This window comes from Monodelphis domestica, chromosome 3 (genome assembly GCF_027887165.1).
Source record: "Monodelphis domestica isolate mMonDom1 chromosome 3, mMonDom1.pri, whole genome shotgun sequence".
Classification (NCBI taxonomy): domain Eukaryota; kingdom Metazoa; phylum Chordata; class Mammalia; order Didelphimorphia; family Didelphidae; genus Monodelphis; species Monodelphis domestica.
Window position 1 is genome coordinate 3,507,942 of NC_077229.1, and position 13,779 is coordinate 3,521,720.

General features: G+C 49.1%; 1 protein-coding gene across 2 annotated transcripts in view; it reads right to left on the minus strand.

Annotated features, from left to right (window-relative positions):
- LOC103096779 (zinc finger protein 658B-like) overlaps positions 1–12,430 on the minus strand; it is a 33,498-nt gene extending 21,068 nt beyond the window's left edge. For both annotated transcript variants that reach the window (XM_056821257.1, XM_056821256.1), the window contains exons 1-3: positions 11,739–12,430; positions 7,776–7,898; positions 4,101–4,227 (exon numbers count right to left, since the gene is read on the minus strand). In XM_056821257.1, the coding sequence (XP_056677235.1) occupies positions 4,101–4,227; positions 7,776–7,898; positions 11,739–11,921 (433 nt within the window). In that variant the 5' untranslated portion in view covers positions 11,922–12,430. The remainder of the gene's footprint in view (positions 1–4,100; positions 4,228–7,775; positions 7,899–11,738) is intronic.
- Positions 12,431–13,779: the final 1,349 nt, after the last annotated feature.

Sequence of the window (13,779 nt, forward strand, 5' to 3'; positions counted from 1 at the left end):
GTCAGCAGTCAACCTTTTATGGAGTTTAATTACAAACAGGAGGAAGAAAGGTATTAGAGAGAGAGAGAGAGAGAAAGGGGAGAGAAGGGAATAGGGCTTAAATACCCCTTCTGTTTAGGCTGGGCCAAAAGGCCCAAGCCCTTAGATAGCTGAGGCAAAGAAAAGAGATCAGTCCCTATCACTCACATGACCAAAATAGAGAAACAGTCTCAAGGGCCTTCACCTCCAGCTTCCTTCAGAGCAAGCTTCTCAGAGCACAACCTCTCCAACCAACCTCTCCAACCAACCTCTCCAACCAACCCCCTGGTCCTCAGACCCTCCTATCTTTAAGGAAAACATCCAAGTTCCCTCCCCTCAGTTCTCACATCTACCAATCACTGTCCATGTCTTCCCTGTGCCAATGGTAGCTCTAGCTTAACCCAGGACCGCCCAGAGGTCTGTGGCTTTGCACATGTCTGTTGAAGGTCATATTCTCAAATAATTAAATCTTGATCCTTTGCTACAGCCCTTCCTAAATCCTGTTACCCTGAGTAGGGTGGAAATTGGAATAATTAAATTTTGATCTATGCTGCAGCCCTTCCTAAATCCTGTTAGGACTGAGTAGGGTGGAGATTGTAATTTCCAAGACCTGGTTCTGTCATTCCAAGTATCTCTATTGTATCAATTCTAAAATCAATCATGACTCAAAGAACTTCCTGTTCTATGCTTAAGTATAGGCCAAAGCCCTTTCCATTGTTCAGCAAAAGGTTTTTGTCCTAAAGTAATCTTAAGAAAGGAGGAGGAGGAACCTCCCTTGCCAATGGGGTTCACATTCCAATGGTGAAATTTCCAACATTCACAAGTCTAAGAAATTTTGAGGTTTACAGAAGCAGGCCTAGAGGAGATTTACATATTTCACCATTTGAGATGCTTTTTGGACATCCACCTATACAGGCTAAGCCTTTCTCCCTGGCTTATACATTGCTATTAGGGGGAGATATTACTATTGCTTCCTATATACAGGAGTTACAGCACAAACTACGTGAACTTCATGAATCCAGAGCTGCAGTACAAGCTGGACCATTAGACTTTTCTCTGCATGACCTGAACCCAGGAGATAAAGTTTATATCAAGAATTTCAAGCAAACTGGAGCAACTCAACCTTCATGGGAAGGACCATTCCAAATATTATTAACTACTCCAACATCTATAAAGATTGGAGAAAGAAACTCTTGGATTCACTGCTCACATGTGAAGAAAGCATCCTCTGCTGAGACTGATTGACTCTATCCTATCATATGAATTGTGACTCTATCTTATCATATGAATTGGAGATAATAATCCATAGACAAATGGATGCTGTTTTTTCAAGAACACATTGAATTACTGATTTTTTTCCTTAATTTTATTATTTCTTTTCTTTTCTTTTTTATCAGAATATTTGATTTTTTTCTCATTTTTTGTACTGAAAGTACACATAATATTAATATTATTTTTTCCTGCAGTAATATAAGTTAATATATATACTCTTGCTATAATATCAATATATACCTAAAAGCTTTAAACTATGGGAACCTGCCATTTATTGATAAAATATTATAGGAGTGTGATTAATGTTTGTGTCTGATTCCAGGAAAAGGGATAAAAACAAGGAGCACAGACTAAACCTGAATAGTGCCGATAGAGCACACAAGAAATATTAAAGTGAGACTCGAGGTTGCGACGCTTAACTTATGTTTAAGTTGTAGGACTTCCTTGTATCTACACTCTTTACAAAGTACTCAAACAAGTACAAAGCTTGACTATCATGCTGGCTCACTATATCCCTGAGAATGACAAAAAAAAAATCAGACGAGGGAATAACATTTCCCCATCAAAATAGAATTCTAATTCTTTTCTTCTTATATTATGGCAACTTCCTGTAGTCTTGGATACAAATGGCTAAGTGAAATATTACTGCATTCTGTCCTACATACTTGTGGGATAGAAATTACTTTAAATTGGACCTATACAAGGCCTATTTTGAATTTTTCTTATGTTTTTGATTATTTTTCTATTCTTTTGATAATTGACACATACACCCCCATAACTGAATATTGCATTCTGAGCTAAACTTGATATTTTTTAATACTTACTTCAGGGGGGATTGTATTTTAATTTAAGATCTAAGCATTTTTGAATTTTTTTTGTTTAAGATTGTATTTTTATAAAAATCCAAGAATTTTGAATTTTGTTTAAGATTGAACTTTTGTAAAAATTCAAGATTTGATTTTGTTCGAGAAAAGATCTTCAAGAAATAAGCTTGAAACTTTTATATCCAGAGAATGAACTGTTGCAGAAAGATGCCGAAAACCTACACTTCATTAAGAAGATCAAGAATGAACTTTGGATATGATTGATAGGACTGAACTTTTGATTGAACATTTATTGTAATTGTACACATTTATGCCAAAAGGGACTGCCCCTAATTTGGCTTTCTGTCAATGCTCCTAGCAAAACATTGGTTTTGCTTTCTTTTCTTTTATATTTCCTCTCTCACTATTCTAATTCTCTTAAAAAAATTGAATATTGTGTATATCTATAGTTAGAATTGAATTCATAATTACAAAATTGATTATGTTGTTTGATCAATGGGGAGACTGGTCTCCCATGATCATCAGGGGGGATTGTAAACCTTAAAATTTCTTAGACTTATGAATGTTGGAAATTTCCCCATTGGGAAATTTCATACTTGAAAATATCTCCTACTGATAGTAAGAACTTTATTGGAATATGAAACTCCTCGGCATGGTAGGATCCTTCTCCTCCCTACTTAAGACTACTTTAGGACAGAAACCTTTTGCTGAACAATGGAAAGGGCTTTGACCTATGCTTAAGCATAGAACAGGAAGTTCTTTGAGTCATGATTGATTTTAGAATTGATACAATAGGGATACTTGGAATGACAGAACCAGGTCTTGGAACTTATAATCTCCACCCTACTCAGAGTAACAGGATTTAGGAAGGGCTGCAGCAAAGATCAAGATTTAATTATTTGAGAATATGACCTTCAACAGACATGTGCAAAGGAAACAGACCTCTGGGCGGTCCTGGGTTAGGCTAGAGCCACCATTGGCACAGGGGAGACATCGACAGTGATTGGTAGATGTGAGAACTGAGGGGAGGGGAGTTAGATGGTTTCCTTAAAGATAGCGGGGTCTGAGGAGAGAGGGAGGAGGTTTTGCTTTGGGAGGTTTTGCTCTGGAGGAGTCTGAGAGGAGAGAGGTCCTGGAGGGAGAGCTCCTGGAGAGATCTGAGTGGGCTTGCTCTGAAGGAGGCTGGAGGTGGAGGCCCTTGAGACTTGTTTCTCCATTTTGGTCACATGAGTGATAGGGACTGATCTCTTTTCTTTGCCTCAGCTATCTAAGGGCTTGGGCCTTTGGCCCAGCCTAAGCAGAGGGGGTATTAAGCCCTATTCCCTTCTCTCCCCTTTCTCTCTCTCTCTCTCTTTCTCTCTCTCTCTCTCTCTCTCTCTCTCTCTCTCTCTCTCTCTCTCTCTCTCTCTCTCTCTCTCTCTCTCTCTCTCTCTCTCTCTCTCTCTCTCTCTCTCTCTCTCTCTCTCTCTCTCTCTCTCTCTCTCTAATACCTTTCTTCCTCCTGTTTGTAATTAAAAACTCCATAAAAGGTTGACTGCTGACTTGAGTTTTCATTTAGGAATTACTTAGCTGAATTCCTTGGCGACCTTAAATTAATATATATCAGTCTTTTAAAGTGATTTCCATATCACAAGAGGGAAAGAGGGTGGGAGGAAAACCCTCCTGAACAGTTTTCCCAAATGTGTTTGGGAGACCCGATTCCAGGCCAGGAAGAGGTGAGAAGGAATCATCTCTGAGATTATTTCCATGTCTAAGATTCTCCAACATGCATTTGATCTCAGACCAAAGGGAGCCCCCAAGGTCCCATTACAAAATGCAAAGTCCTTTTATAGGAGAATCAGGCAGCAGGAGGGCCCTGGCTCTGGGACTCAGCATACCAGCCCTCCTCCCTTCCTCATGACTGAAAACTGCTCCCAACCTGCTGCTGCTGCTGAGAGCGATACTTTCTTGGATGGCAAACCTGGGCAAAAGGGAGAGGCTCCTTACCCACAGAGAGCAGGTTCTGGGCATTCTCCAGCATCACCTCCTTGTACAGCTCCTTCTGGGAAGGGGACAAGAGGCGCCACTCCTCTCGAGTGAAGTCCACAGCCACATCCTTGAACGTCACAGTCTCCTAAAACAGCCCAAGTCAGAGCACAGAGGGCTGAAAATCACATCACAATGAAGAGCCCACCTGTGATCAGTTACAGGAGGAAACTGACCCACAGAGGAGGGACCCAAAGGTCCTGCCCTTTGTCAGTGTCAAAGCTAGCACTAGAAGCCAAGTCTGTGAGAGCCCAATGGAGGCTTGAGAAGAGCAGTTGTAGAAGGCTCCAGAAAGAAGCCAAGGAGTTTCTAGTGTGTGAAGGGAAATCTCTTGGGGGCCTCCAATGCAGCCTGGATCCCAGGTCCACCCCACTCCCCACCCCCCACACTGGGATGTGTCAGTCACGTGTCTGTGGCCCTGATGCTGTGTCCCAGGACAGTCAGCATCAGTGTGAGAGTCACTAACGTGCCAGAGCCAGAGTCACTGAGGGGGGAGCTGGAGGAAATATAAAAAGCAGGAGAGGGAGGGAGAGGGGGCTTTTGTACCTCCCCCGAAACTGACTGGCTCTCTGAGCTTTCCTGATCTCTTGATCTCTAGCAAGCCCAGCTGAGCAAGCTGAATCGAGGAGATCTAGAAAGGCTGAGAACTTTCTCTCTCAAACTCTCTTTACTAATAAATGCTCATCAAACTGCTAATGAGCCCCTAGATCCATTTTTACTTATAATACTGTGGAAGGCAGGAGAAAGGAGAGAAGTTGTTCACTCAGGATGCAGCCCAGGTGACCCATCCTCAGAGAAGGCTGAGCTGATCTCAGATCATTTACTTATTCATCCTCTTGACCAGTAACTGCTTTTGTCTGGAAACTGCCCAAGTCCTGCTTCTCTGCCTCCTGACTCAGCTCCACACTCAGCCAGCCTATAATGGGGGAAGTGCAGAATGCAGCTCTGGGGCACCTTATCACTGTTCTAGCCTCATTTCAAGGCATTAGTTAGCCTTGGAAGATTCAGGCGAGCCCCAGGGAGTCAGGTCTGGTCTTTCTACTCCCTTGAACCATCTCTGACATGTATAGGTTGCTGCCCAAAGTCGGGCCCTGACCTTGCATTGGACTCACACAAGCATCTCTTCTTTGTCTGAGGAGAGAAGGAGGGCTGGGGCTCTCCTGGCCCCTTATTACTGATTATTCCAGTCAATCACAGTGTCCCTGATTATCCCAGCTCTATAATCACTGGTGACCCTCCATCCTGTGATAGCCATCACTTACCCTGTCTGCTCTTTGTTCTGTGCTGCCCCAAACCTATCAGAGAGATCTAACCTTCTGCTTAGGGTTTGGAGCATTAACAGAGGCAACCCCTGAGCCCTTTTATTGACAGAAAGCATTCTCCTGCTTGTCATTCTTGGAGAGCTGCTTGAGTTTATCCTTTGGTTAAAAGTCACTCCCAACACCTACAAATGTGAGTTTCACAATCCTGGACAGAACAGTTGATGTTCAAAAATCAAGAGGAGTCTGTAATATTTTTAGGAAGAGACCCCAAAGGGAAGAGATCATTTGCTTCTTGAATATCCCAAGCAGCAGAAATGCAGGAGTGAATACCTGAAAACAACAGTAGCAGCAGAAGCACATCAGAGAGAGCAGAAAGATGCTTCTTTGTAAAACTACAGATAAGGAAAAAGGAGGAAACCAGGGAGGGCTAATGGTGAAGCTGAAGACAGAGAGGATCATGGGAAGATTCCTGTGGTGTCCCATCTGCTTCTTGTGTTGGACTGCAGGACACAGGGGAGAAGAGGAGGTAGATACAGAGAAGACGGGACACAACAGGGTATCTCAAGAACCAGAAACTGTCATTTCCATTCCCTCTACATTCAGTACCTGTTTCTGCCCTTCTGGGGATTCCCCAAGAGTTTTACGTAAAACACAGTCCTTGCCCTCTTGGAGCACACAGTCCAGTGGGGGAAGGAGACAGTATACAGACACATGGACAGAAATCAAGCTCTGTCTAGGAGAAATGGGAAAAAATGGAAAGAATAGGGAAGGTTTCCTGTATTAAGTTTTAGTCTTTAGTTGGGACTTTCAGGAAGTTTAAATTGATCAGTGATCTGAAACGTGGAGGGAAAATATTCCAGATGTTAGGCAAAGACACTGAAAATTCCTGAAACTAGATGCAGCCAGATCAGATGGTGGATAGAGTGCCAGATTTGGAGTCAGGAAGATCTAGGTTCAAATGTGACTTCAGTCACTTCCTAGCTGTGTGATTCTGGGTAAATCACTTAACTCTGACTGCCTAGATCTCATCACTCATCTATCTTAGAACTGATCCTGAGATGGAAGGTAAGTGTTTAAAATAAAAAAAAAATAAAACTTTTTCATTTTGGGGCAGTTAGGTGAATCTGTGAATAGAGAAGTAGAACTAGAGACAGAAGGTCCTGGGTTCACATATGACCTCTGACACTTCCTACCTATATAACCCTGGTAAGCCACTTACCCAATATTGCCTACTTCTTAGCCATCTTCTGCCTCCACCACACATGCTTACTATCAACTCTAAGACAGAGAGTAAAGGATCGTTTTTAAGTCTGCAGCTGAAGGAATCCAGTAGACCAGGTTCCCTAGATCCAAGAATACAGACTGGGGAGTAATGAATGAGAAGATAGGAAAGAGGGGTTTGAACAACAAACAGAATGTTTTGTATTTGATCGTAGAGGGAATAGGGAGCCACTGGGGTTTATGGAGTAGGGGAGTGACACGATCAGAACTGAGCTGTAGGAAAATCACTCTGGTGGGAGAATGGAGGCCTCCACTGGCATATACTGACGTTTCAGCCACTTCCTCTCCTCTCACACCTTCTTCCTCCTCCTCTGACCCGGGGACACTGGCCTTCTGGCTAATCCTTGGCCAAGATCTTCCATTATATGATTCTGGGTCTTTCTAGGAGCTGTCTGTGTCCCTGAAGGGAAATGTTCTCCCTCCTGCCTCTGGTCTCAGAGCTTCCTTTGAGTCCCAGCTGAATCCTTCCTTCAGGAACCAATGATCTCCCCAGAACCCTGAGAGCCTTCCCTCCCACAATGCCTGCCTCCATCCTGCCTGCAAAGGATTTGTTTGGACACGACTCTTGGACGGTCTCCTTGGTCAGACTGGGTGGAGCCTGGAAGGTGACAGATGGCCTCTCCCTTCCTTTGTGTTAAGCAGTGCCTGGCACACAGCAAGGTTTTCCTCAAAACTGGCTGACTTGGGCTAAGAAGAAGGAGAGAGGAAGGAGTTGGAGAGACCTGGGAAGGCTCAAGGACTTTTGAGGCAGAAGCCAGTGAGCAGCTCCAGGGGACAATGTCTTGCCTGAGGAGGGCACAGACCAGGGGACACCCTCAGGCTCTACTCCAGACCAGATCCGAGAGCAATTCAATATGGAAGGCAGCATCTGGGGAGAGCTCTTGGGGTATGAGCTGACCAAGGGCCAAGGAATCAATCAAAAAGCTGAGATAGGAAGGGCTGTGCCTCCTTCCTTGGATGGGGGGACAGAAATGGCCCACCTGGAAGGAGGAAACAGTTTCCCAGCCAATCTTGTGTCAGTGTCCCTGCAGGGAATACTCTCCTAGGCCTCCTTGGCTGATGGGGCTCCCATCTGGGGCTGGAAAGCACTTACCTGGCCTGGGAGTCTGTCCCTCTCCAAGGCCATCCCTGGGACTTCAGGCTCCCTATAGAAGCAGCAAAGTAGCCCCAATGAGTCCATCTGGTGAAGCTCCTGAATCTTTTCCACGCCTTGTGTCTATAAGGGTTAAATTATAAGTTTTGACAAAATAAGAAAGTAGCTTTTAATCATTTAAGTTTTAATGAGAATATAGTAGGGTTGTAAATGACTTCTTTAATTCAGAGGAAAAACTTCTAGCAGCTTTTAACAATTAACTATTTAATTTAATTAAAATAGAGATATTAAAAGAATATAGTAAAATGAATATTGTAAAGGAGAGAAATATGGGAAGAGGTAGAGAAAGAAAATGTCCTAATGTCTACACTAGTTATCCTATAACTACTTATATTTACCTATAATTACTGCTAATAACAACTACCTTACAAAGTTCCAACCCAATCTAGCCCAATCAAAACCAACTAATCAGTGTTTAATCCAACACCAATTAGGCCTGTCAATGAAGACCAGCCAGCTTCTAAAAAGTTCAAGAAAGAAAAAAAACCTAAAAGCCCAAAAGAAAACCCCAAAACCCCTCTAAAGGCTAAAGCCAAATAGACCTTTGATTAAGCCAAGGCCTACTGTTGTATTCCAGCAACTAAACACCAACCCAATACAAAGTAGCAAACTTCCCTCCCAATTAACAGACGGACCAACCAACCAACCAACCAACTGAGGCTGGCCCTCTTTTATATCCTTTTTCTACCTCACTTCCTGTCTTGATGGTTCTTCCTTCCTGTCTCTATGGTTTTCAATTCCTATCTATGGTTTCTACTTCCTATAACTGTGAGCTGGTTAATCCCTACACATCTCTATGGTAAGGGGACCTCCAGGTCGGCTGTTAAATTTAAAAAAGAATAAAGAATTCCTTTTTACATCTCCCCATTCAGTGTCTTGCCCCCTCAACTATTTCTCTCCACTTTCTGGGTACCTGAATGGAGTTCTAGCCAAATTTGTTCCCAACAGGCCTCCACTGGCCTAAGGAATGTCTGACTTCACTTCCCTTCTAAGCAGCAGGAGGTGGCTTGGAGCTCCTCTCCTGGGGCACTCTCTTCCTTCTTTCCCCCAGTGTAGAAAAGCCCATCTTCCTCTGTGATATTGGGCTCCCTTCTCTGGGCCAATTGCTCTTGGAGGGACCTGAGAAGAAATCTGCCCTTATCTCCCTCCCAGTTCTGGATCTGGCTAAACCCCATCCCTCCTGGGGCCAGGCCCTGAGCCTCTGTTCCCTGAGCTGGGGAAGGAGAAGCAACCTAGAATGGAGAGGTTTTTCCCTCCCCTTCCCAAGCTCAAGGCTGCCCATAGGGATCTCAACAAGGTGAGGGGCCCCAGTTGCCACCAAGGCCCAGGCCTGCCCTTAGGGGAGAGCCTGCTACTAGCAGAGGGGGTGGGGATGCAGCTTGGAAAGAGAAGAGGGTCTAAAGGAGTAGATGAGGCCCCTCCCATTCTCCCAGACTCCCAAGAGGCAGAAGGGTCTTGGGATCTCACATGGGAGCCCCAGGCAAAGCCCAAACACCTCCTGGCAGCTAAGAGGCCTGAGGGCTCTTCCAGAAGGGGAGCAAGGAAGCATGGGGAAGGAGAGCCAAGGGAGGGGCTGGGAATGCACACAGTCCAACAGAGCTCCTGGCAAGGAAGTTGGGGACCCTTGAGAGTCTCAAGTGTTCCCAGGGGTAGGCTGAGTCTGGGGCGACAGGATGAAGAGGTGCTGGCATAGCTGAGGCTGGGAATCCCTAAAGGGAACTGGAGGCAGAGAACCCAAGGCCTGGAACCTCATGGGGACCAAGGAACAGGGGGTCAAAGAAGAGAGCCAGGAAAGGGCTTTGGCTCCTGGAGGGACCTGGGGACAGGAAGGAAGGCAGAGCTCAAGGATCCTCACAGAGGGCCTGGTCTGAGGATAGCACAGAGGAATCTCTAAGCAGGAGCTGGGGGTCAGGAATCCCTGGGCACCTAGAATGGCCCCTCTCTCCCCCTAGGCCCCTCTCCAACCTCTAGATTCCACCCCAGGGCTGGGATTCCTCCTGGGCTAACCCCAACTAAGCTGGGCAGGAGAGAGAATCCCCTCTTCCTGCATCCAGCCCCTTCTTCCCTCCCCCACCATCCTAGGGACCCTACCCATCCCCTCCCCTAGTCTCCCTAGATACAGCCTGAGGGAGGTGGAGGCAGCAGAGAGCTTCTGGGGGATAGTAGGGCCCTATGGAAGGGTGGGGAGGCTAAGGGAATGTGAGGCCCACAAAGGGAAACTATCTGGGGGTTGGGGGGTGGGGTTTGAACCATCTCAGGAGAATCAGGCAGGTGAAGTGGGGTCAGTGAGGGTGGGGGGGAAGGAAGAAAAACAGGAGAGGCAGGGGAGGGGACAAATAGGAAAAGGGCCTGGATGTGGCCCAAAGCCAAAGCCCTGTACTCAGGGGGAGGGGAAGGGACTGCAGGAGGACCCCCTAGGAGCTCTCCCATTCCAGAAGTTCTCAAGTACCTGCTGGAGGGCCCCTTGGGCTGGACATTGGCAGAGTCAATGGGGGTCCCTTCCAGTGCTCCAGGGGGGCCCAGCCAGCCCTCAGGGGGAGACCCTCTAGGGGGCAAGGCTAGGCTCCAGGTTCAAAGACAAAAGAGGGAGCTCCCAAAGGCACAGGAAGGGTCTGAGGCCAGACTGGAACCCAGGTCCTTCCCAAGTAGGCCTGGAACTCTATCGGCCCAAGTGGGGCTCCCCTTCCCAGAAAATAATCCTCCCTGTGGGGAAGGCCCTCCTCATCCATCAGCCCCCCATCCCTGACTACAGGGCCTTCCTGGGGCTCTGCAGGCCTCCTGGGTTCTCTTCCCCCTTCCTGCCAGCCTCCATTGAGCCCCTCAGGTGACTTAACTCCAGCCCAGCCTCCCCCCATCAAATCCCCTATGATGCTCTTTGGCACTCCCAGGCCTGATGGCCCCATCCCCCTCCTCCCTGCCAACCCCTCTGCCCTGGGACACATCAGCCTCCTGGGATAGTCCAGGAACAGCACCTCCTGCTCCTGGCCAGGAACCTCTTCTCTGGCTGTCCCCCATTGGCGGCTCACAGGCTCTCCCTCCCCAGCTCTGACCACTACCCTCCTCAGCTTTCCTAGAGTTCAAATGACAATGTCACCTCCTCCAGGAAGCCCTCCTGAACTCCTCTTCACTCTAGGCCCTCTCTCTGGTCAGTATTGCCTGTTTAGCCTGAATAGAGCCTGCTTGGGGTGACTGAAGCTGAGGCTGCCCAACGGGCAGGGAAGCAGGAACTCAGGGGTCTGGGGCCAGAGACTGGGAGACAGGACTCCTGGGTTCTGACAGGGCGCGGTAAAACTGCATCCAGTACTAAGCGCCCCAGTCCACTCAGGCCCCAGCCAGCCCCGCCCAGCTCTAGATTCCCAGGACGTGGGGGAGGGGAGGGGCTCCCGGCTTTTGGGGGATCCAGGAATTGGGCTCCAGGAGGCACAGGCAGGAGGTGTCAGCCCTACAGGGACTCGAAAAGGGAGGATTCGAACTCGGTCCTGCTCTCTGCCTCTTGCCATCTCCCAGGATCCTTTCCCTCTGGCCCCTCCCACTCGGGCCCCCTTTCCCATAGTCCACCGCCACCATTTCATAATCACGGAGGCTTGAGGGCGGAGCCAGAGGAAATTACACGGCCACGTGTAAGCACACACGAGGCTGGACAAGGTTTTAAATGGAGGAGGAGGAGAGGGACTTAGTACTATATTAACTTCCGGGTTACCAGAGGCCTCTGGGCTGCCTCTTCACGGCTAGAAGGCCCTGCCCCTGGGCTGACCCTCTCTCCTTTCCCCTCCTCCGGAGCCTCTCTTCACGCCCCTCTTCCTGTCCTCCCCTTCATCCCTCGGCATCCTCGGTGGGCCCGTCCCCGCCGCGCCCCTCCCTTGTGGGTCAGAGGGCTTCTGGTGTCCGTCCTCGCCTGCTCACTTTAGGGCGCTCCGGTCTCCTGGCTTTAGGGAAGACGGAAAAGGCTGCCGGGGCCTCCGGCGTCCCCAGTTCCCCGCTCTTCTGTCTCCTAACACAGCTCGGGGCGCTGCGCTTTCCTCGGGGTCTCTGCATTCCCGCTTTGTGCCAGGCAGGAGGGGGGCCCGAGGGCACCGCGCGGGGCATTCTGGGTAGCAGATCGATCTCCAGGTGGGCACTCGTGCTCCAATGGGGACTTTCTCTGGCGCTGCTTCCCAAAGCCAGTCAGGAAGACGCCGGAAGGAGGCCCGAGTGGGGTTCCTGGTCCGGTCCAGCCAGATCCCGGCCTTTTCCGGTGTCGGGCTCCCTGCCTCCGTAGCCCGTCAAGGAAGCCCCCCTCTGCCCAGTGAGACTTCCTGGAGCCTGTCCCCGGCCATCACGCGGTTTCCTTCTTCCCGGCATCCTCCCGGCTTCCCTGCGTTCTCTCCTCCTTTCCCGCAGACTCCTTCCTCCCAGTCGTTGGCTGACCTTTTTCCCCTCTTTCCCTTTTCTCGGGCTCCCGCCTTCGCCCCTCCCCCTCTCGGCGTTTTCCTTTCCCCCCTTGTATTCCCCTCCCCCCTCCCCATCTCCCTCCGCCTCCCTTCTCCGACTCGGCACTGGGAGTCCTGCCGGAGAGGAGGGGAGGGGAGGGGTCAGGGACTGACTAAGAGGCGGAGGCGGGGCTGGGGAAGGCGGGGGCGGAGGCGGAGGCGGAGGCGGCCTCAGTTTTGGATGCTGAGAGAGACAGGTTCTCCGAGCCTGAGCTGCAGCCGGAGTTAGGCCCGGCAGGAAGGAGAAGGAGAAGAAGGAGAGCCGGCCGTGCCTCGGGCCGCCGGCAGCGACAGAGAAGGGCTGACGTCGCCCGGGCAGTTCCCGGAGTCCAGTTCCACAGACAGACTGCGCTCAGGGCGTCCGACGGAACGTGGCGCGGGGCCCGCCAGGACCTCCCCGCAGGGGCCGCAGCGGAGAGGCCGCGCCTGGACCAGGCTGCGGGTCGGAGCAGCGCCCGGCGGAGAGCAGCTGCGGCCGCGGCGACAAGCTCGGGAGCTCTTGGTACCCGGAGCCCCCGCGGGATGATTACTCGGAGAGTGAAGCAGAATCTCTGACTCAGGAGAATGGACGGGCAACGTCAGAGAGCCCCAGAGCGTGCTGAAGCTGGTCAGTTGGCGAGCCATACCCTAACCGACGTGTGTTTTTCACTGTGTCCTAGTCTACCTCAAGCCTGTTATAATGGCTCTGAAGAGAGTTTCGTTCCTCCTCTTCTTAGAGTGCGGGGAAAGGAGAGAGAAGTGAACTCCTCTGGGTGGGACAGAAGGAGGAAAATCGCCATTTCCTGTCCTCTTCAGAGGCACCCTGTGGAAAGCGGAAGTGTTTGGATCTTTGTCCTCGTTCATCTCCCTTTAGAGGACCGGCTCTTTCCTTCCAGGAGTGAAGGGCAGATCTCTGGGCTCCTTGAAACCGCTCTATCAGCTGTTAATGCCCAGAGTGCCTGTGAGATTCCGGCTGTGAATCTGGAGCCTTTGCTGAACGTCACTGCTTGGAATTGTTATGAGGAGGATCCAGAAATAGGAAGGACATTTCAAGTAGGGGCTCTCTGACCACTTTGAGTGTGACAAGGAAATCACTTTAAAAAGACTGATATATATTAATTTAAGGTCGCCAAGGAATTCAGCTATGTAATTCCTAAATGAAAACTCAAGTCAGCAGTCAACCTTTTATGGAGTTTAATTACAAACAGGAGGAAGAAAGGAATTAGAGATAGAGAGATAGAGGGAGAGAGAAAGGGGAGAGAAGGGAATAGGGCTTAAATACCCCTTCTGTTTAGGCTGGGCCAAAAGGCCCAAGCCCTTAGATAGCTGGGGCAAAGAAAAGAGATCAGTCCCTATTACTCACATGACCAAAATGGAGAAACAGTCTCAGAGGCCCCCACCTTCAGCTTCCTTCAGAGCAAGCTTCTCAGAGCACACTCCAACCACTCAGACAAACTCCTCAACCACCACCCCTGAGTCTTCAGAGCCCTCTATCT